A 23,566-nucleotide genomic window follows, 5' to 3' on the forward strand; every position below is an offset into this window, starting at 1 on the left:
GGGTAGACTAGACCAGTGTTTGTCAACCAGTGGTACGAGTACCCTTAGGGGTACTTCAGAGAAGTCTGGGGGGGTATGTCAACACAACTGAAATATGGCGAAAACTGAATTTTTGTTTTAAGTTTTACAGTGCTTTATTATTTTTATACTTTTTATACCCAAAAATTTAATCACCTGCCCGGCTACAATTAAGTTGTTTAAACAAATGTGTTGCAATGGTAGAAAAAAAAATTGTGTGTCTGAAAACTGTAGGTACTAGGAGTACCTTTTTTTTTTTTTAAGGGGTACTTTATAACAAAAAGGTTGAGAAACACTAGACTAGACTTACTATGGGTCATTGAGTTCATGACCCTGAAAGTTCAGGGTTGTTCCCTAAACTATAATCTTGAGTGAGTCATTCATTCCAGTTTTGAATGACTCAGCTGATACAACACCCTCATTTGTCTCTGGGAGACATTCCACTGTCTGCAGTGTTGCTGTCAAGATGTTGGTCCCAGGATAGTAGAAAGACGCAAGCTGGGTGAAGTAATACTTTTTATTGCATCAGCTTCTGTTGGTGAGAGACAGACAAGTTTTCAGGCTTACCCAGGCTCTTCTTCATGTGACCCACATTGTTTTAGATGTTATATCACTCTGCATGTGAAGATTTTTTTCCATTTAGATGTGTACAGAATGTCACACAAATCTCTCACTCCATGCTTTGGCTTAGTTGGTTTACGTCAATAGAGATACAGATTTTCCCCTTGCATATTCCACTTCCTCAAGAAAGTTTGTTTTTTAATGCATATACTAGAAAAATGGCAGAGGAAGACTCAATATTTTGAGAGGAGGGAGACAGAGGATCAGCTACACTAGTGGCAGTAAAATAGAAATAGATAAACCTCAATTTCTTGAGTCCCATAATAAAACTGGTTTCCTCCTCCAAAAATGTTTATTTAAGAAGAGAGACATTTTTTCTTCAGTTTAGAGCAGATTGATAGATTTCAATTTTTTCTTTAGGCATAGGGACAAATATATCGTAAGAAATTTCTTGAGAAATGTCTTCACCATCAGTGGAACTCATAATAATGGCAGGATGCTATATGGGACCCCTGGAATAGTTAATCATCTTCCAACAATGTGTTGTGTAATAGGAACAATGTATATGCAATCACAGAATCTGAGGGAATGCAGAGGTTCTAAGCCTCTAATATTTTTGTATCTGTAAAACCCCAAACATTGCACATGTGAACACAAACCACTTAATGCACCTACAGGTGTATTATACAACTAAGTTAACTTTTCCTAGTGCAAAGTTAGCTGGTCCCATTTTAGTTTGATTTCCTCCTTCCCCCCCTCTCAGCCTCCAGTTCGCACACATACACATATTCTATATCTCAAATAGCAGCTTTTTTTAACCTGTACAAAAGTAAGGTCTGAAATTGGATCGCAAAACGAGAGCCAAAGTGTGTCTTAATGCATGTTCCCCTGTGCTTATCTAATAATGAGGTTGAACAAGAATAATGATTGCTACAATTGCCATGTTGAAGGCATTCATTAAAGTTAATAGTCAGTAGTCTTGTATCGAAGACATATGCCTACGGTTGATCAGCCTTTTATTGTGCAGTGTTGAGTTAGTGAGTTCATTCCTACTTGAATACAAACTAACAAAGGACGTCAGGTAATGTTTCCATGGTAGCAGCCCTACTTTTGCTATTCTCGTTTGTAGTGTAGACAATGCAGGAATACTCGCTGTGTCATTGCTCAGTGGAAAGAAGAACAATATTAGTAATTCCAGCATAGTAAACTAGGCTGTATGGTTGATTTTCAACAAGGTTAGGATGGCTAGTCAGGTGTACTTTTGAATTTTGTTCTTATTATTTTAGACCTGATAGTGACCTGGTTATGATGCTCAAAGGACAGGCACATAAAAGCTGGATCCACACAAGGACTTGGGCATTGCAATGCCTAATTCCTAGGTGCCCTGAGACCTAGTAGAATCTTCTGTCCTCTATTATATGTCCAGGCTCCCCCATACAAAATATGAAGAAAGTTAAGTGCCTAAGAAGAGAATTCTTAGAAGCCAACAAGCTAAATGCAGAGCCACTGATGATAAATGCAGAGCCACTGATGCTAGTCCGGAGTGAAATGTGGAGAAAAAAGCCCAGATTCAGAAAGATACTTAGCAGCCTCATTGCTGTAGAAATGGGTCTTATGTACCTGGCTGACAGACTGAAGATTTTTAGCTGTGAACTCTTTACTGGAGCCAGGCACCTAAACCAGATCAATTTGGCTGAGGAGTGGGAGTGGGGGGTGGGTTAGGAACACCCCAGCTCCCAGCATACACACTACATAGCCCCATGGTTAAGGCACTCACCAGATTCCAATTACTGCTCCACCTGATCATAAGCACAGCTTTGAAATCAGATCTCCTGCCTCCCATGTTGGGTGTCCTATTCATGGTTAGGGTTGCCAGGTGTCCAGTATTGGCCTGGATAGTCTGGTATTTGCAGCTTCTGTCCAGTAAAAAAAACAAAAACACAGAAAACACCCGACATGTAAAATATCCGGTATTTTCTGTTTTTCTTGGACGGAAGGCCACTTGGGACATTCTTCCCCTGCCGCGTTTGGTGGGGGCACAGGGAGTGTGGAGATGTAAAGGTGCCATGACTCTTTTTTTTGTGTGTGTGTCCAGTTGTTGGGGTTTTTTTTGGGGGGGGGGTTCCACAACCAATTTTTTCCCTGTCATGTTTGGTATTTTTTGTGAAACTATCTGGCGACCCTACTCATGGTGGGCCTCTCTCTTTGGAGCTGTTCTACTTTGTATGGGTATGTCTACACTACCCCGCTAGTTCGAACTAGCGGGGTAATGTATGCATACCGAACTTGCTAATGAAGCCCGGGATTTGAATTTCCCGGGCTTCATTAGCATAAAGCCGGCGCCGCCATTTTTAAAAGCCAGCTAGTGTAGCCGCGCGGCACGGGCTAGATAGTTCGAACTACGTAGCCATTCCGAACTATCTGTACTCCTCGTGGAACGAGGAGTACAGATAGTTCGGAATGGCTACGTAGTTCGAACTATCTAGCCCGTGCCGCGTGTAGCCGCGCGGCACGGGGTTCGCACTAGCCGGCTTTTAAAAATGGCGGCGCTGGCTTTATGCTAATGAAGCCCGGGAAATTCAAATCCCGGGCTTCATTAGCAAGTTTGGTATGCATACATTACCCCGCTAGTTCGAACTAGCGGGGTAGTGTAGACATACCCTATAAGAATAAGTCCTTGAGCTAGAGTATGGCCCTGTTGTCTGGGGCACCCCCTGGCATGTGGGAAAGTCAGGTTCAGGTCCCTGCTTGAATATTTATACATTCAAATTAGAACAGCTCTACTAGGATAGAAAGCCCAAGAATACCCAATTATCTACAGTTTAGGGTCCCCACACAAGAGATGTCATTTCAGGTCTATACTTCAAATCAGGCACATAGGAGATTCAAACCTTAGCCTCACAAATACTAAGTAAGTGCCATAACCAGTACACTGTTGGATATTCTAGGATGTGTATGTGTGTCTTGTGAGAGCCCTGATCCTTTAGGCATGCTGTAAGCACACCTGGGAGATTACCCCCCTCAGGTGTGATAGACAAGGGAGTGCCTAATTGAAGAAGGCTGCCACAACTCTGGGGTGAGTTAGGGCTCCAAACAGTTAGCCAAGGAGCAGCAGTAAGCTTTAGGCAGCTTTATCTTTGCCTACCCAAAGAAAATTTAGCTATGCACATGGCTAGATGGCAGCAAAATGGTGGTGTTCAGAATGTCAGTGGAACCTAAATACCTTTATGAATCTAGCCCATACAGTTAAATTGGATGGAATTGCATCCATCATATGTTAAAACAGCTAATGGGTATACTATTTTGGCTGGCAAAAAGTAAAACTTCTGGAATGTAAGCAAGGCTCACGCTACAGATGGCATTCAAGAATTCTTTAGTGACTCAGTTGGATTTAGACAATATTTCTGGTGCCTAAAATGAATTAATTCTAGTAAATGTCACTCCACTTGGTTCATAAACCAATCACTCAAGAGCACAGCAGTAGATCAAAGACCCCTTTGATTAGTCTTCCTCTAAAAGGTGCTATAAGCTGGTGGGCAGCTTCACCAGCCAGGGAAGGGAACTAAAGCTCCAAGCATTAGTCATTTTAAGACTTTTTCTTCAAGATTCATTTTATTATCCATAGTGATCACAAAACAAAATCAAATCAACTAAAAACACCACTAAGCAATAGTTCCCATAGGGATTCTCTGTTTTGAGTTGGCTGGAATGCGAGAAAATACACTATTTGCCTTCGGCCCAACTCTCCTTCCTTTTATAGTCTTCCCCCAGAAGCCATGTGACCAACTGGGACCTGTCATTCATTTACAGTCTTCAGCACTTTTACCTTTTCCCAAACACAGCCTAGCACAGTATATGATTTCAGAGTAGAAGCTACTTCAGAAAGGGCATTTTAGGGTCAGCCGCCAGTCATGGTTCTCTCACCAATTAACCTACTGCCAAGATTTTAATTCTTATATGAAGTTTCTAGCCATTTGGGATGTGACTGTATAATCAAAGCTTTTATAACAAGCTGCTGAAGGAGGAGAGAATACCATCTATAGGACCACGGTTAAGGTAGAGCCTGTGGGATGGAGAGAGCTCAGATTATTTTTAAGTCTAGAGATGTCCACTGTGATCTAGCATAACCAGCTGCATACCACAGGCCATGGAATTTCACCCAGTGAATGTAAAGGTGAGAATTTTTTCACAATTTTTACAAGACATCTCCCAGGGGTAGGTAATACTTTTTGACAGGGGGCCACGCCAAGAATTTGGGAAGTGGTCAAGGGAGGAGGTGCAGAGTCTGGCACGGAGGTTGGGTGCAGAAGGGAGCTTGCAGTAAGGGATTGGGGTACAGGAGAAGGTCTGGGAGGGGATTTGGGTAAAAGAAGCAGTTGTGACCTTGACGAGGGTGCAGGGGTTTGGGTTGTGACTTTGGGCAAGAGGGGATTGTGTCTTGAGGCAAGGGACTAGGGTGCATAAGGGGTTGGTGGGCTTTGAGCTGTGATCTAAGGCTGGGGGGTGACCTGGAACAGGGGATTGGGGTGCAGGATCTGGGAGGAAATATGGGTGCAGGAGGGGGCACTGGGTTTGGGTTGGGACAGGGGATTAGGGTGCAGGATATGGGAGTAGAGAGTTGGGGTTATGTGGGGTGTAGGAGAGCAGAGAGTTGGGGTGCCAGAGGCAGGCTCTGGCCAGGACACTCACCTGCTTGACTCCTGGCCAGCAGCCTTCTCAAGCAGACTCCCTGCCTGCTCTGCCCCTATACTGGCTGCAGAAGTTTATGAACAGCTATGAGCATGGGGGTGAGGGCCAATGGAAAGAAGCCAATGGAATTGTGCTGGGGGCGGGGACAGTGTATAAAGCCTCCCCCCTCTCCTAGGTTTTCAGCTGTTCAATCAGAGCCCCGCAGCAGCTGCTTTTCTCAGCAGCATGTGGGAGGCCAGATCCGGTGGCTTGGCAGGCTGGATCTGGCCCGCAGAGGGAATTTTGCCCAGGCCTCCCTTAAAGCATGAGGCTACTCGAACACAGTACACTATCACCACTCACCCAAGCCACCAGAGTTTATTTCAATCCATCCTCAAGCTGGTGAAAGCAGTGAGGGTATGTCTACACTAGCCCCTTAGTTCGAACGAGGGAGGCTAATATAGGCATTCGAACTTGCAAATGAAGCCCGGGATTTAAATATCCCGGGGTTTATTTGCATCTTCCCATCCAGGCGCCATTTTTAAATCCCCCTAGACCGAACTAACTGTCCGCGGCTACACGCAGCAGTCAAACGTTAACTCGAACTAAGTCCTTAGTTTGAGTTAACTGTTACACCTCATTCCACGAGGTTTGAATAACAGGCACAACCACTGTTCACTCACTCAAGCACATGGTCAAGCAGCCAGAAACATTTTAAGCTCTGCAAGCCTTTAGCTTTGCAGGCAGGCTGGTAAGTCTCTTGGGGTATGTCTACACTACCCCGCTAGTTCGAACTAGCGGGGTAATGTATGCATACCGCACTTGCTAATGAAGCCCGGGATTTGAATTTCCCGGGCTTCATTAGCATAAGCGGGGAGCCGCCATTTTTAAATCCCCGCTGCTTCGAACCCCGTGTAGCGCGGCTACACGGGGCTCGAACTAGGTAGTTCGGACTAGGGTGCCTATTCCGAACTACCGTTACTACCGTAACTACCGTTACTCCACTACGTGGAGTGAAACGAGGAGTAACGGTAGTTCGGAATAGGCACCCTAGTCCGAACTACCTAGTTCGAGCCCCGTGTAGCCGCGCTACACGGGGTTCGAAGCAGCGGGGATTTAAAAATGGCGGCTCCCCGCTTATGCTAATGAAGCCCGGGAAATTCAAATCCCGGGCTTCATTAGCAAGTGCGGTATGCATACATTACCCCGCTAGTTCGAACTAGCGGGGTAGTGTAGACATACCCCTAGTGAGAACCTGCCTCTGGCCCCTCCCTTCCCCAACCTTCTGCCCCAAACTCATGCCCCTGCAACTCCACATGCATCCATACCTCCTCCCAGATCTGGCACCCCAATCTCCTGCCTGAGATCACAATCCCCTCCTACCCTAGGTCACATCCCAAACCCCTGCACCCCAGTTCCCTGTCCTAGGTCACAACTAACTCCTGCACCCAAATGCCCTCGTAGACCCCATTCTCCCTCCTGTACCCCAATCCCTTACCCCGCGCTCCCTTCTGCACCCAACCTCTATCCCAGACCCCGGACCTCCTCCATTAATATCATGGAAGAATGCAGCCCTTTCCAAAATCTTGGGAGTGGCTCCCCCATCAAAAATTATTGCCCACCCCTGAATTACAATTTGTAGCCCTTTGGAAAAATTGATGCATTGATGGGTAACAGTAAACATGATGATAGCCAGAGCTGCTTTAAAACCAGTATAAAAGCAGTATCTTCACTGGTCTTCTATATATTCCATTTTAGGGTGTGCTGGATCCATCAAGTTACAGGAGTGTGGGTGTATCCTCTCCTGGATTATCTCAGCCCTGGTGCCAAGATAATCTTATTTGCAACTACCACCATAGTACTTAACATTATCTACTTGCTGGGAGAGGTTCTAAACAACTACATTTGGGATACACAAAAATGTAAGTATTGTTGTCAGGAGCACTAACTAGTGCAATTACTCTCCTGGGCTTGATCCTGCTCCCATTGAAGTCAATGGAAGTTTGAGGATTAAAACATGGGGAACTGACAAGATTTCATTGTAACTTTTCTTTCTTCCTCTTAAAAAGAGTCAAATGAATGACATGTCTAGTAGGTAATATGATTAGCTATGAATATGTATTCATTTTTATAACTTTTTCCGTTAAAAGTATTTCCGCAAAAGAGCGTCTAGATTGGCACGGATGCTTTTGCGCAAAAAGTGCTTTTGTGCAAAAGCATCCATGCCCAGTATAGACGCGCTTTTGCGCAAGAAAGCTCCGATGGCCATTTTAGCCATCAGGCTTTCTTGCACAAAAAATTAAGGTGCCTGTCTACACTGGCCCTCTTGCGCAAGTATTCTTGCGCAAGAGGGCTTATCCCTGACCGGGAGCATCAAAGTATTTGCGCAAGAAGCACTGAATTCTTACATTAGAACATCAGTGTTCTTGCGCAAATTCAAGCGGCCAGTGTAGACAACTGGCAAGTTTTTGCGCAAAATCTTGCCAGTCTAGATGTACCCACTATGTTTTATTAGTTAAGGAACCAGTGAAATCTAGCTAGAATAAGGTGCCATTCTTTGGAAATGATCTTATTGTCATGCATGAGGTTAGGAAGAAAGATTGTTTTAAAGACATTTTCAAGTCTAAGATACTTAACTGTTTATAAATCAGTTTGCCCTATGAAATGAAATATGTACTTATCAAACAGTCCAAATAATAGGGATAACAGAGAACCTTACTGCAGAATTCTACAGGATAAATATCTGCATCCTAGTTAGGTAACCAATCACTAACAATGAGGCATGTAAAATGACATGCACAAAACTTAGTGGATCCCTCACAGACCTGGCAGCAGGGTGGAAGGTGACCAGGAGGCAAAGGGGGCAAGTGCCCCGAGGCCTGGCAATTAAAAAGGGCCCGAGGCTCCCAGCTGCTGCTACTGTGACAGTGGCAGTGCTCAGAACCCTAAGCTCTTTAAATTGCCACTAGAGCATTGTGCGACTCTATGGGGTGGGGGGAAAGGGCAGCTTGGCACACTCTGGGAAGTGCTGAGGAGTCAGGGTTGGCTGTTCCAGCCTCTCTTCTTTTGCCCAAGGCCTCACTTCTTCTGGGAGTATGGAGCCAGCTCCCCCTCCACCTTACCCAGGGGCCCAGTGTGGCTACAGGCTCCCCTGATTCCTCACATATAAAACTTTTATAGATTTCCTCTCTCCAGCCATACAAACAGATTACATTACCCCAGCCCACATCCGCAGCAGACAGAGTTTGAGCTACTTACAGATTTCTTCCCAGTCTGTGGCACACAAGGGATTCTTCAAACAAAAACAAGGTCCTTTTCCCTCCCCCGGGAGTGAGGGCAGAATCAGAGTTGGAAAAGAAGGATAAAGGGGAGTCAGTCTCTTCAGCAGCATTTTTTTTATCACCCCTTTGGAGCGTGGCTAATCTGCAGGTAGAGTGCCTTTAATTAGGGTTAGAGTCGGCCTCCAATCTCTCCTTTAGGGTCACCCCCACTTCAAACCTGGTTCATATAGTTTCAAGAGTAGCAAGCTCTACAGCTATGTTCCTCTTTGCTATAGCCAGCAGTCATCACAACTCCTCCTTCATGTGGCAGGCTTCTTTCTAAGCTTCTTCCCTCAGGCACAGCAAGCCTAGCAGATATGCCTGGTTAGTGCTGGCTATGCCCAGAAGAGCTCATTAGCCTCTTCTCTAACAGAGTGAGGTGTGCCCCCTCACATATGGTCTTCTTCATCATCACGTTGAAACAGCAGCTAATCAAGTGAAATCCTTGCCCCATTAAAGTCAAAGGGCATTTCATCATTAACATTGGTGGGGCCGGAATGTCACCTTTCAATTCTAAGTAATTAGAATCTGAAACATGCTTCAAAACCTCCTTTTCTGTGTACCACACTTCTACCTTTTCAGTGCTAGAGTCTAGACATCAGGTGCCTCTTTTCTAAGCTGGAGAGCCTCTGGTCATTTGGCACGATTCTCATGGCTGGCCCTGAGCCGGTAATTCAATTTCATGTTCATATCTATTTAAACCACTTACCTTGTCTTCAGATAATTCAGGCAAGGTCCTTTAAAGAAAGGTTATTGAAAAAAAGAAGGCTTCCCAGTGTATAAATTCCATATAATAGAAAACATCATAATAATGTGATGGAGCAACATATGTTCTGATTGAATCCACAAACAAATAGCTCAAAAAATCTCTCTCACTGTTCCATAGTATGTATAATAGAAACTTTAGTTACTTTGGTTCCTTACCCAAGAGAACAGAGGTTAATATTGACATCGTCTCAACAGGCTCAGCTACTATTCAATTTCCCCCCCTCCCAGTTGGTTAGGACACATTGATTCAAATTGTTCCGTTCAAAGACATGTAAATGGCATGAGTCACCTGCTGTGTTGCCATGTATGAAACATGGCATATAATTCAGACCTAAAGTGTATGGTAGCAATACCACAACCATAAAAATGTAAAATAATAATTATATGGAAGATTTGAAGAAATAAATGTTTGGAAACCAGACCTTGAAGAGAGGTTTCTAGATTAATACAATCTGACTTGAAAAGGTTTCATTTATTTTTGTGTTCCTTTTCCTCCGGAGGTGCATTAAGAAAAAAACCCAGAACTGACTAAATGATTTTGTAGTTAGTTTTTCCAACCTAAACCACAAACATCATGGGGAAGAAAAAATTTGCCCTTTCCACAGGCCTTCTCTCAGTGTTGAAGATACCTGCATTCCTGCCAAACTAATTGATCCATCTGCAGGAGAATTCCTCAGAAGAAAGGAAAAAGGCCCTTTCTGAAAGACAAACACAATGCTTCAATTGAAACCACTGGGTAGGTTCCTCACACAGAGGACACAAGGGATCCAAGATTAGTCTTTTGGAGCCAGCACATTTGTTTTGTTTTTGACCTTTTTGACTATGGCTATCCCATGCTTACTGGCAAGCCCAAAATACACAGCCCATTGTATTCAGGCTGTTGACATGGTCTGGAGCCATTTCTTTCCTTATGGTTTCTTTCAGTAAAGTCTCCTATGTACACACCTGTCTCCTACCCACTGGCTATGTCTACACTGCACATTGTTGTTCAAGAAGATATGCAAATGAGGCACGGCGATGAATACCGCCGTGCCTCATTTGCATACCTACTAAGCTGCCATTTTTGTGGAAGGAGCTTTTGCGCAAGAAGGAGCTGTTTAAACTGATCCTTCTTGCGCAAAAAACCCCTCTTGCGCAGGAGCCATTCTTAAGCTTATTTTCAAGAAGAACAGCTCCTGTGCAAGAGGGGGTTTTGCACAAGAAGGAGCAGTGTAGACAGCTCCTTCTTGCGCAAAAGCCCATTCCACAAAATGGCGGCTCATTAGCTATGCAAATGAGACACGGCAGTATTCATTGCCATGTCTGATTTGCATATCTTCTTGTGCAACAATGCGCAGTGTAGCCATCGCCACTGGGTATTAAAGGGACATTTTCAGAATGGCGCATGGGAAGAACTACCCTCTGTGCACATTTTCCATTAGCAAGTCAGATTTCTCTTTTGCTGCTTTCAAAATGACTTTCCATTTTGTTTTAATCCTGAACTTTCTTCTGAGATTTGCAACAGGCCAAGAAACCTCCAAAAGAAACATTTTCAGACTGTCTTTGATATGTTGGGCAGGGAGGTTTAGTCAGAAGAAACAAATGGACAAAAGAAACACATTTTTGCTAGATTCTGATAATGAATTAATTGCCCAGGAACAGGCATCTGAAAGAGCTGACATTTCATCACCAGCAGAACAACCTGTTGTCCAAACCAGCCGCCTTTCAACACAGACGACAGAAAGCAGTTCTGCAGCAAGGACACATCTTCTAAAGAGAATACAAGCAGTCCCCGGGTTACGTACAAGATAGGGACTGTAGGTTTGTTCTTAAGTTGAATCTGTATGTAAGTCGGAACTGGCATCAGCCGCTGCTGAAACTGATCAGTTTCAACAGCCGCTGAATCTGGACACCAGTTCCACTTACATACAGATTCAAGGTAAGAACACCAGGCGTCCCCAAGTCAGCTGCTGCTGAAACTGATCAGCAGCTGATTCCAGGAAGCCCAGGACAGAGCAACTCTGCCTCGGGCTTCCTGTAGTCAGCCGCTGGTCAGTTTCAGCAGCGGCTGACTTTGGGACGCCTGGGGCAAAGCAGCTCGGGTGCTGCTGGCTTGGTCCAGTAGCGCGGCCACTCCTCGGAGCTACTGGACCAACCCAGCAGCACCCCAGCTGCTCTGCCCCAGGCATCCTGATTCAGCCACTGCTGAAATTGATCAGCAGCTGAATCAGGACGCCTGGGGCAGAGCAGCTGGGGTGCTGCCGGGTTGGTCCAGTAGCGCCAGGGAGCGGTGCTGCGGGACCAACCCGCAGTGCCCCACCTGCTCTACCACAGGCCCCCGGCTTTGCTCCACGTCTCCCTGGTCTGCTGGGGGGGCACTAGCTGCGTCCCTCCCCCCCCCCCCAGCAGACCAGGGAGACGTGGAGCAAAGCTGCGGAGGACCCGGGCCGAACCGTGGCGCTTCCAGATCAGCGCCGTGGTCCGGCCCGGGTCCTCCGCAGCTTTGCTCAGCGTCTCCCTGGTCTGCAGACCAGGGAGACGCTGAGCAAAGCCGCGGAGGACCCGGGCAGACCCGCGGCTTCCAGATCAGCTGAAAGCGCTGCGGGTCCGGCCCGGGTCCTCCGCCGCTCTGCTCAGCGTCTCCCTGGTCTGCAGGGAGACGGGAGCAAAGCGGCGGAGCACCGGGGGCCGGACCCGCGGCCGCTTCCAGATCAGCTGGAAGCGGCGCGGGTCCTGCCGGGTGCTCCGCCGCTTTGTTCACCGTCTCCCAGGTCTCCCTGGTCCGGCCCCCGGTGCTCCGCCGCTTTGCTCCCGTCTCCCTGGTCTGCTGGCTCCGCCAGCAGACCAGGGAGACGGGGAGCAGCTTTTCTCGCCCCGGAGAAGGTGGGCGGCGGGACCAGGCGTCCCGCTGCTCTAGTTCTCCGGGGCGAGAAATCCCCGTTCGTAACTGCGGATCCGACATAAGTCGGATCCGCGTAACTCGGGGACTGCCTGTATATACTGTGGTCATGCTACCTAGATAACTAAAAGGAATGGACATTAAAGAGGAAAAAGCCCTATTAGCCGTAATTGATTCTTTATGTGTTACTAAGGTACTCGTTCACAATCTCTTTCTGCCAGCCACCTAATTGCCAGGGGAGCCAACAGCTGTGCCGGGCCTCAGGGCAAGGTGGGGAGATGCTCCATGCTCCTGGAATAGGCAGGGCTTCAGGCAGAGGGGGCAGGGCTGGAGGAAGCCAGCCCTCAGTGCTGCCCTGAGCACACCACAAAGCCCCGCCCCCCCAAGACCAGGGCAACTGGGAGCCCCAGGCCCTTTAGAATCACCAGGACCCAAGGCACTTACCTCCCTTGGCCCCTATCAGCAGGGCTGCCAATTGCCATGCCTCTCCACCAGCCACCATACTAAACAATCACCAACATATCTTCAGGGCCCATTGTTTAACATAGCTCTCAATGATTTCAGCTGTTACAAAGGAAGCCTCACTTCCTGAACTCACTCTCTTATACCAGAGATACTGTCCCAAAGCAAGTCTAATACTTAAACATAAGAATCAACAATTTCAGCCCTGTAACACATAACAAAACCCTCCACTGAATTGAAATTACCTCTTCTATTACACAATAATCAGTCAATGCCTACAACCACTCACTGGGCTTTGGAACCCATTCATTGGCCCAATGAATGCCACTTAGTTGAGGGTGAGTTCTTTAATCAGTATAAACCAAGCACAGTTCTGCTGCCCTCTATTCATTCTACAAGAATAACAACGTTTTATTAGTCCAACCCGAAAAACAAGGAAAGTGGGGATCCAACACCAGCCAAAAGTGATCCTTTGGACGAGCAATCCCATCATGCTGAGCACTTAGGCGGGTGGGTGTGCTCATAAAAATTAGATCAGCTTCTGTAATCCTCTTCCCCAGTTCATCATAAGATGTCAGGAGAGAACTCATTCAGACTATGTTTACAATCAGTTTTTATTCATTCTGGTGTTTTGAAAGCTATTCTCCATATTGTTTCAGCTATGGAAGAAGGAAAAGAAAAGCCTAAAATGGACTGAGCATTGAAAGCAACAAGGAGTATTTACTTGTTCCTCCATGGAAGACTTCTCAGCTTGAACAGATGCTAGCAGGGAGATGAATTTCTTGGAAAGATGTTTCTATGGACCATGTACTCAATGCAAGGATGATTTTACTTGGTTTAGGGGAAAATTGATTTTTAATGAAAACCATTAGCTATGTTTTGACCCTCCTCTTTCCATATCATGTACATTAATTATCTCCACAATGTCCTCAGCATGTATTATTATCTATATCAGTAAAAATACATTTCCATTTATTGTGGGAAGAATAATGGGTCCATTTGTGTGTCATTTTCAGAAAGAGGTTAAGCAGATAAGCCTATTCTGGATAAATATAATAAACCTTTATATTTCAGAATATGTTGTAAAGATCCATTAAAAGACCACTACCTAAACTTACCTGAAGAAATACTCTAATCAAACTATGAGATACTAATGTACCAGTGTAGAACAGGTGCCTTAAGTAGGCAATGTTAATACAGATGGAACCTCTCTAGTCCAGCACCCTGGAACCTGACTGGTGCGAAACCAGAGAATATGCCAAACCATGGAAGGTCAATATTGTAGGGAGTGGGTCTCTTTTTAGATTTATTTCGCCAAGGCAAATAAACGGAACAATGCTTGCAATGCTGCTTAGTAATGTATGACTGTACTGATACACCCTACATATAAGCCTACATCTAGCCAAAGCTTATCAGTTCTCTTCATAACAACTATATTGGCACAAGGAAATAAGTAGATAAAGCATAAAAAACATGCTTATGTTTAGCAGCATTACCAGCACTTCCACTGCTTCCTGGTCTCTTAGAAGACATTTAGGGGTAAATTAAAGCTAAATAACAGCACAGAACACTGAGAGCCAGGACTGGTGGCTGTAAATGACCTTTATGGGACCACAGAAAACTTGGCCCTACCCACAATAAGCAGGCATCTGGCAAACTAAAATTCTGCCGGACCACGGATGTTGCTGGACCACAGAGTAATTATATCTGGACCAGTAGTCATTATATCAATTGAATCGGACCTTAACTGTAATTAGAACCTTTGTTCATTTGATGGAGTTTTTCTTAACTACAAAAGCACATAAATAAAGACCAAAATATATTCAGTTTAATGTTTCTGAAAGCTGCTTCTCAGAATTCCAGATGGATTGATATAGCAGGTACAGTATAATATATTTCCAATTTTTTTTATATCGCCTGTAGATGATGATATTTCTGTATGAAGTTGTTTCCTTCCCATTTCTAATACAAAATTGACTGTTGTATAATATATGCTGAAATCCTGAAACTGAGTAACCAAGTCCTGAGCGCTTAACAGGTAAGTGGCAGTACAGATTGTACCAGGGAGAATGCAGTCAGGAAGTCGCTTGCGTGTTTTAAGGCCTTATTTTTTGAGTACTTACCATGGTCTATGTTTTTTTGTGGATTCCAATTGACTATCAGGCAATTAAGAGGAAAATGTAACAGCCAGGGAATCACTGTGTGGGAATAAAATTAATGAATGGAATTATTTTTAACAGGATGCTATACTTAAAAAATAATATTCTATATATGCAAGTACCTTCATGTTCCACTCTCACACTTTACGATGATATTGAATTTTTGAATAAACTAAAATGCATTTACGTAAGTGTTTGTAAAGCACTCTGAATGTGCAAAGTGGTGTACATTTGTTAATATATCTTTAGCGAGAGGAACACTGTCAGGGAGTTGATTTGACTTGACAGTAGCCCTTATCTGGATTAAATTTAGTGGCTACATCTACACTACAGGCTTCTTGTGCAAGAATGGCCATTCTTGCGCAAAAACTTGTAGAGCATCTACACTGCATGCACGTTCTTGTGCAAGTAGATTTACAGTAAAGCGTCGGAACAGAGGGCTTCTTGTGCAAGAGCTCTTGTGCAAGAAGGCAGTGTGGATGGGCAACAGGGGTTTTGCGCAAGAAACTCCTATGGCTAAAATGTCCATCAGAGCTTTCTTGCGCAAGAGAGTGTCCACACTGCTATGGATGCTCTTGCGCAAAAGCACATCTCTTGCGCAAAAGTACATGGCAGTGTGGATGTGCTCTTGCACAAGAGCTTTTGCACAAGAACTCTTGTGCAAAACAGTTCTTGTGCAAGAAGCCTGCAGTGTAGACATAGCCAGTTAGTGTGTACATTCTGGATTTAACTGCAGAATATGACATGCAAATTGCAGTGTGACTTACTATCAACTATTTGGTATACATGCAGTATGATAAGAGACATTGCTGGAGTTTCTTGGGGTGGAGGTTAAAGAGAGATTTTTGGGATATGGTAGTTGGTTGTATAAAAATAAGGACCTATTTAAAATATAGTTTTAGAATACAGTTGGCTAGGTATTCTAGATGGAATAAATATGAAAATATAGAAAAAGTTTTAACTCTTACAATTTTTACAATGTTCCTTTCAGCTTCAGTAACAGAGAAAATCTGAATTAAATCTCCACCACATTCTTGTCCTACTCACGCCTCGTTGCAGTATTGTTTTAACCATGTTGATCCCAAGATCTTAGAGAGACTAGGCGGGTGAGGAAATATCTCTTATTTGACATGCTTCTGCTGGTGAGAGACACAAGCTTTCGAGATTTTCTTCAGGTCTGGGCAACTAAGAGTATGTCTACTCAACAATCTTAAATCAATTAGGTTAGCATACAGCCACCACAGTAACTACTGTGCTGGCTGATGTCCACACTACCCTCCTTCTGTCTATGGCACGTGTCCTCACCAGCAGCTTTTCCACTGACTAGAGACAGGCAGTGTGAGGGGCTAAGGGTCTGGGTGCTCAGTTCTGCACAGCTCCCTGTGGAGCCCAGTAAGAATAGGGAGGAAGCCACGAGGGGCCTCTGGCAGAGATAAATCCATTCCCACAATCTGTTCAGGTGGCAGGGAACCTAGTGTCTGGGGGGCAGCCAGGCTCCAAGCTGGGAACTTCAGTGCAGCTGGGTTCCCTGCTGGGAGCAGGGAGTCAGGACCCCAGGGGGCAGCAGGGCTCCCAGCAGAAATTGGGGCACCTGGGTAGAGGCAGCTGCAGCACAGTTCAGGAACCTGGGTGACAGCCCAGCTTGGAGCAGAGACCTGGCAGCCCTGGGTTGGGGAGCTGGGCTTTCAGCTCCTGGCCGTGGAGTGTGAAATTGACAAGACAGCCAATGTAAGTAATGCAGCATTTATATTGATACTGCATCTTCATAAATACACCAACATAAACCCTACACCTATCGTAGAGCTAGATATATTATGGTGGTGTAGTAGGCCACATACATTGGCTGTAGTGTATACACTGACATAGTTAGGTCAACAACACTAGCATAAACCAGGTCTACATTACAGACCTAAAATTACATCACTCGGTGTGAGAAACCCACTGTAGCAACGTGCATGATGACAAGCCGCCCTCCCCCTGCGCAAGTGTGTCATAACTAACTTCAGTATGGAACAGATTGTTTAGCATAAGAAGTTAACACATAAAGGGACCATTCAAGGTGAAGTGGTCCATTAACACTTTTACAGTCAGAGGACAAAAAAGATGGGGCTAGTAGGTTACATATTTGTTATAAAAACCTATAAACCCAATGTTTTTATTAAGACTATGTTTGGGTATGTCTACACTACCACCCTAGTTCGAACTAGGGTGGTAATGTAGTCAACTGGAGTTGCAAATGAAGCCCGGGATTTGAATTTCCCGGGCTTCATTTGCATGTTGCCGGGCGCCGCCATTTTTAAATGTCCGCTAGTTCGGACTCCGTGCCCCGCGGCTACACACGGCACAAACTAGGTAGTTTGGACTAGGCTTCCTATTCCAAACTACCGTTACTCCTCGTGGAACTACCTAGTTCGTGCCGCGTGTAGCCGTGTGGCACGGAGTCCGAACTAGCGGACATTTAAAAATGGCGGCGCCCGGCAACATGCAAACGAAGCCCGGGAAATTCAAATCCCGGGCTTCATTTGCAACTCCGGTTGACTACATTACCACCCTAGTTCGAACTAGGGTGGTAGTGTAGACATACCCTTTCTGATGTCTAGCAAATTTATGAATTTAAGCTGCTGGCATGTCTTTTGAAAGTGTTGTGCAGATTTCCTTGGAGGACAAGGACTGAGAGGTCCATGTTTGTCCGTGGATAGTCCGATCATTTTGCCTTTTATCGCTTTTTTTTTCTATTTGAGTTCATTTGAGTGGGTAGTGGTGGTCTCATTTCACCCACACAGTTTTGGTTGAGGCATTCAGTGCACTGGATGAGGTTCCCCACATACTCTGATAGGTATGTGTAGGACCAAGAGATCTTGAAAAGGGTGTTGTGGGGGGTGTTGATTATTGTAACTGTGAAGATATGTCTGCAGGTTTTGCATCTGTTGTCTTTGCAGGGTCTGGTGCCACTTTGAGCTGGTGCATCTGGTCTGGCTTGGCTTCAGCCAGTAGGCCTGACTACGCCCATCATGGAGCTGACAGAGATAAAAGCTGTCATATGAGCTAGATAGCTAAATGCAAAGTAATCTGGCAAGGTTTGAACTCGGTTATCCCTTTATATCAAAAAGTTCTACTGCTCCTGGATGCTTTCAAGAACAGAAAGAGTGGGCAATGAATTCCAGCTTTTAATACAAGACCTATGTTGTACAGTTTTTGCTGGTGTAGAGTACAACTGCAGAGAAGATTGTTTTCCTTCAGAAATATACAATTCATAATACTCACCACCCATGTCTACAAGTATTATAGACCCTGACACTGGCCGTGGCTCCATGCATGTTGTGCCCCAAAGCCCCAACATCCTTCTCTACATGAAGCCTGACAATGCTCAGCCACAGCTAGCGGCCCTGAGCTCAGGCCCGCTGGTTGGCCAAGGCAACGCTTGAGCAAGCCAGGCATTGGGGTCAGACCAGTGGCTCAGTCCGGCACTGAGCGGGTGGGGTAGGAGGCAGCAGCTCAGCTCATTCCAGGTCTGGATCTGGGTACCAGACCTGAGAGCAGGGATCCTGGCTGTCCCTGCCCTCAGCACCCTCACTGGTGCCTAGACAATATGGAAGAGGAAGCTGCCTTAATTGAATGCTGAAGAGATAAGAACTGGGGTTAGGGAAGGGAATTAGATTGAGACAAGGAGCCGGAGGGAAGACCAGGACTGGAGGCTAGCAGGATGGGAGATAAGATGGGACAGGAAGTTGTGGGGCAGAGACTGCACCTAACTGGCCAAGGAGACTGGGAGCTTGGGGAAGATGCTGTGTACTTTTCTAAATTTTAAGTGCTTGATTTTTCAACCTTAAGAATGTTATTTTAACAGGGTTTTTTTTTTTCTTTTGGGTAATAGAGAAATAGATTGAGATGTTCAGGGCTGACTAGTAGATTTGGAAAAACTTAAAAACACAACAAATAGTCTAGTAGCACCTTAAAGAATAACAAAATATGTGGATGGTATCATGAGCTTTCGTGGGCACAACTCACGGGCCACACAACTCACACTGCTTTTAATGGGAATTCTATGCGTAAGTCCCCAAGCTGGCTTTGAAAAATCTCGCCCCTAATTTCTATGTGCAACTAGAAGTAGGTATGTCCTGTGTGCATAGGTCTTTAAACATTACTAGCCAAATGCCACACATCTGCTAATTGCTCCCCAACTATGACACTTCAGTGGTTGAAGTCTGTGAATTCCTGTGAGAAAGAAGCCCGTTGTACTGTCTCATGGTTGTAGGTTATATTGTCAAATGTTTATTCCACTTTGAGTCACATCTTTTCCCTCCCTCTTACACTACTCCTCCTTTATGACGTGAATGAGTTAGCAGTGATTGCAGGCCAAAAGAAGAAATGATGAGCTGTGGATCTCTGTCAACTGTTCAGCTCACTGGCAAGAGGCTTCTGTTCTGGGCATGCCAAAGCCATGGGAGATGGCCTGTGATGGCAGAGGCTCTTAGAGCAATGGTGCATACGGTTTCTGCTTTTCCCTTGGCTTTATCTTTTGAATTTGCACCGAGACTCTTCCAAACTCTGATGACCAGTGCTGCTTCTCTCATTTCATATCAAGATGGCTCAGCATGAAAAGAGAACTATAAGGCACACTCGGTGTTTGTCAGTGGCTGATATCCCGCTACTGGATGTCATGAGGTTTCACAATGTGGAATGTGAGCCGCAAATCCTAGCAAAGCTATTACAAAGCATCGGGTTACAGTGAGTGCAGGAAATCTGGCATTTGGGTTCAATACACAAACTATAATGTGTGCACTGGTGTGTTATGCTCTAAATGCAGCTTGTGAAATGTGAGACAGTGTGAAACAATGTGTTTTATTGTACCCTCTGCTACAGCAGAGGTGCAGGAGTTGATGAATAACCATTTGTCATTCAGTGATAATGCAAGCAAGTATCCTGCCAAAGATATAGTCCTACATAATAGGTGGGATTCACTGCCTTACCCCAACTGCTGGCTAATGCCTTGATTCAGGAAAACACACATTCTAGTGCCCCATTGCCTCAAGGGGAACTTGACCATATACATAAATGCTTTCCAGAAGAGGGATGTTTTCCTCAATCAGGGCCTAAGTGAGGCTTCAGTCACCCACTTTTCTGTAATTCTAATAATAATAGGAGGTAGTAAAATGCAATGTCCTTTCGAGCCTTTTGTCAAAATCAGACAATGTGAGCATAGCTGATTGTTCTGATTTGCACTATTAGTAACCCTAATAATAATACAGTACAATATACAGACTGTAAACAGCAAAGATTTTATATAATAGGCTCCCAAGTAACCAATTCTATTTTTATCTACAATACACTCTGTTTTGCACAAGTGACAGATGGAAATCAATTGATTTAATTTCACCAAAGAAGTAAATTGTAGTCTTATTCCCTAAAGTGCCTTTTTTCTTTTTCAGACCACAGCTGTAAAGTCAGAATTACATTTTGAACTCAACTTACTAAATGCCATGATAGTGATGAAGAAGCTAAGCCACGTATTTCTTCACCCATCAAATGATGCATCTGCTGTAGTTTAAAACAAAATGAAATGGTGCAAAAAGAAAACCGTAGTTTCTTCATATAGTTCATACTGTAGCTAGCCACTGTCTCCAAGTTCAGACTTTTATACATAGTATGTGCATTAAAAAGTAAACATTTTACTGGGATTTTGCATAAATATTGTACCTCTGTGGTGTATGTTCTAAATATAGAGAATATTGTGGTAAAATCAGTACCATGATATAAAATTTGTTTACTTTTTAATGTATAAATAGTTCCCACTGCCTGTGTATATATACTATATATAAAAGTTAAACACACACAAATACATATAAACTGGACCAGATTCTGTCTCTTACACTGATGCAAAACAGAAAACAGAACTTTTTTTATAGAGACATACAGGGAAATATAGTAGATGTTAAAGATACACAGTTACATGGTTAAAATGAAAAGGAATCAGAAACCAAATAGCAAATATGCAGCTTGTTTTATTTCTATTTCTCTTGTTAAATGTGATTCTAAAAAACTTCAGATGATATTGATATTCAGAAGATACTATCAGTAACATCTGAAGACTCTCATTTGGGATTACCTGCAGACATACTATTATATAGTCTATTTATGAACATGTAAAATTAAATGTACAGGCTGTGCAACTTGATTGCGTTAATGATGCTGAAGAAAATTTACCTTCTGCATTTCTGGATTTTTTATTTTATTTTTTACTCTATGAGTATAACATTGCCAGAATAATTTTCTACATTTAATTGTCTTGGTTTATTAAGTGAAAATAAAATAAATAGCCTTTACTTAGTAATGGTCCCAATTTGGCTTTTAAATTCACACATAATAGTGTGACTAGAGTAGGAGAGTTAGAAGTTTACAACTTTTCTATTATTATTTGTCTGGAAACAGTTTTCTATAGAGTTGGATTAAAAAGGACAGCAGTAATATCAGCTGGTAGATCGGGAAGAGGCTATTAAGTGCACAATACTGAGAGAGATCAAAGAGGCAGCAAAAATTATAATAATGAAGGACTTCAACTACCTGCATATTATCTGGTCAGATGTCACAACAGGGCAGGTTTTTCTTGACGCATTGAAAGATTGCTTCTTGGAATAGCTAGTTCTAGAGCACACAACAGGAGAGACTATTTTCAGCTTAAAATTAAGTAAAATGCAGGAATTGGTTCAAGAAATAATTATAGATGAGTCATTAAGCAATAGTGACCACAGTGTAATTAAATCCAACATCCTTAGGGAGGCAAGGTACCAAAATTTAGTACAATGATGCTAAACTTGAGGGGTACGGGGAAAGAGGAAGCTAATTGAAAAGTAAAGAAATATAAAGTCTTTAGATTTGGCATGGCTGCTTAAGGAACAAGTAAATCTAAGGCCTGGTCTTCACGGCAAAATGAATCCAAGTTATAACTCAGATTTTGCTCACAGTTCGCAACACATCTCCCTCTGTGCTCCATCTCTGTTAGTTAGTCTTTGTTGAGGCACTATGATATCTCATCACTTGTCCCATTCTGTCAGCAATGGCATTATGTATTTGTTATGCTCAGGTTTGATACTTGCCCCTGACACATTTTGAGAAACAATTCTACTCTCTTCTGAGTGTGAAGAGTATTAACTAGAACTTTTTGCATACGATCCCTCCTGATACCATAATGACTGACTTAGATAAATAGTCTGACTTTCAATGAATATCAGCTGTGAGGTTTAACCTAATTGGGATGGAGATATGCATTGTTGCAGGGAAGGGATTTACAACAAAAATGAAGGAGTTAGCAAGTATTCCACTACCACCAACAAGGTTACACCATCAAGGGCCTTCAAAGGTGATTATTCTTTTATGTCCCCTCTTCTTTTTCCTGGACCAGATATATCATGTGGTATTACCCAAAGCCTGAGGCAGAGCTGAGGTGTAGCCTAGAGATCCTTAAATTTACACAACACCTGTTGGATCTATCTATATATTTTGCTTGACTTTCCCCATGGATCCCCTGAGTATTCCTGTTATTTGAGTACTCATATATCCCATTGAATTGGACAGCTGGAACATGCAACCTTCTTCAGCTCCTTTCACCACTATCCCACCTGAGCCTGTCCATGTGATACCTTCCACAGGTTTCATTGCTGCTGTCAGTAGCCAGATCACCATCCATCTGGCTTCATTCATCCATAAGTATCTCTTCTCAGCTCTAAACCCAAAATCCAGGAGGCAGATGTTTTCTCCGTGAGAGGTGCCAGGTGAGGACTTCTAGCCCCGATCTCCTCAGGAAAGCAGCCTGACCTATATTCAGTGAAGGGTTACTGGGCCCCTAGAGAGGTTATCTCCTCCAGGATCCAACAAGGCCAACTGTTTTTTCAAAAGGGTGTAGGGAAGTGAGCCACAAGCAGTAATGGCTCTATGATCCTACTGTCCCACTCACGCTGCCTGGAGTACAAATCATCATCATCATTGTCATAAGGGTTCTCATCTCTTGTTCCCGAGGGCAAGAGGAGAGGGCAGTGAGCATGTACCACACTAACAACAGCTCAGGCTTGCTGCAGTTGCTGCTGCAACAATATTTCTGGCCTACATGCAGCATGATCAACCATGGCACCCTGTGCGTGTGTGTCAAATACTACAACCACAGCATATGCTGCCGTATGCCTCTGGTCTAACGTGTGGTTCTGGTCTCTCATTTTCTAAATTTCCTCTCAGCAATAGCTGTTACCAGTTGCTCAAGCTTTAGGGCATCTGTAAGCACCTTGGCCTGCAAGGAAGCATTTTCTCCTTCTGTTTGCAATGCTCTTGACTGGCAACCACTTCTTTCAGCAACCAGTATTTGCTCCAGAGCGTCACCTAGATGCTGGGAGCCTTCTTTGGCAACCATATGAAGTCCCTTTAAGGCAACTCATTTTTTATTCTTTTCAGTGAGTTTGAGAAGACTCCCTAACTATCTTTTCCAACCATGTATGCCACTAAGCACAGCTTACAAAACAGGTCATTCCTAGACTAGTCTCCCAGCCATTACATGGAGCCTCTGCTGTTGTTGATGTGGCCAATATCACCACTGTACCTCACTAAATCCAAGGTAAAGTACCAGGCCAAACAAAGTTTTGTCCTGCCAGGGCAGTGGCCTCACTCATAATTCATTTTAGACACGTGGTGAAAGGTTGCAACCTTCCCCACAAGTGAGCCTATACTACTATCAATTGACTGATACA

General features: G+C 44.1%; 1 protein-coding gene across 6 annotated transcripts in view; it reads left to right on the plus strand.

The window, feature by feature from the left end:
* Nucleotides 1-23,566, plus strand: part of AIG1 (androgen induced 1) — a 211,172-nt gene that overhangs the window by 161,461 nt on the left and 26,145 nt on the right. Inside the window, exons 6-7 of one of the 6 annotated variants that reach the window (XM_025187614.2) lie at nt 7,006-7,169; nt 13,335-17,026. The exons of 2 other annotated variants lie outside the window; for them this stretch is intronic. In XM_025187614.2, coding sequence (XP_025043399.2) covers nt 7,006-7,169; nt 13,335-13,372 — 202 coding nt within the window. In that variant the 3' untranslated portion in view covers nt 13,373-17,026. Of the gene's footprint in view, nt 1-7,005; nt 7,170-13,334; nt 17,041-23,566 lie in introns of those variants that run through there. 3 more of the 6 variants (XM_075924338.1, XM_006128791.4, XM_075924337.1) reach the window with 3 other exon arrangements.

The sequence above is a fragment of the Pelodiscus sinensis genome, chromosome 3, assembly GCF_049634645.1.
Source record: "Pelodiscus sinensis isolate JC-2024 chromosome 3, ASM4963464v1, whole genome shotgun sequence".
Classification (NCBI taxonomy): Eukaryota; Metazoa; Chordata; order Testudines; family Trionychidae; genus Pelodiscus; species Pelodiscus sinensis.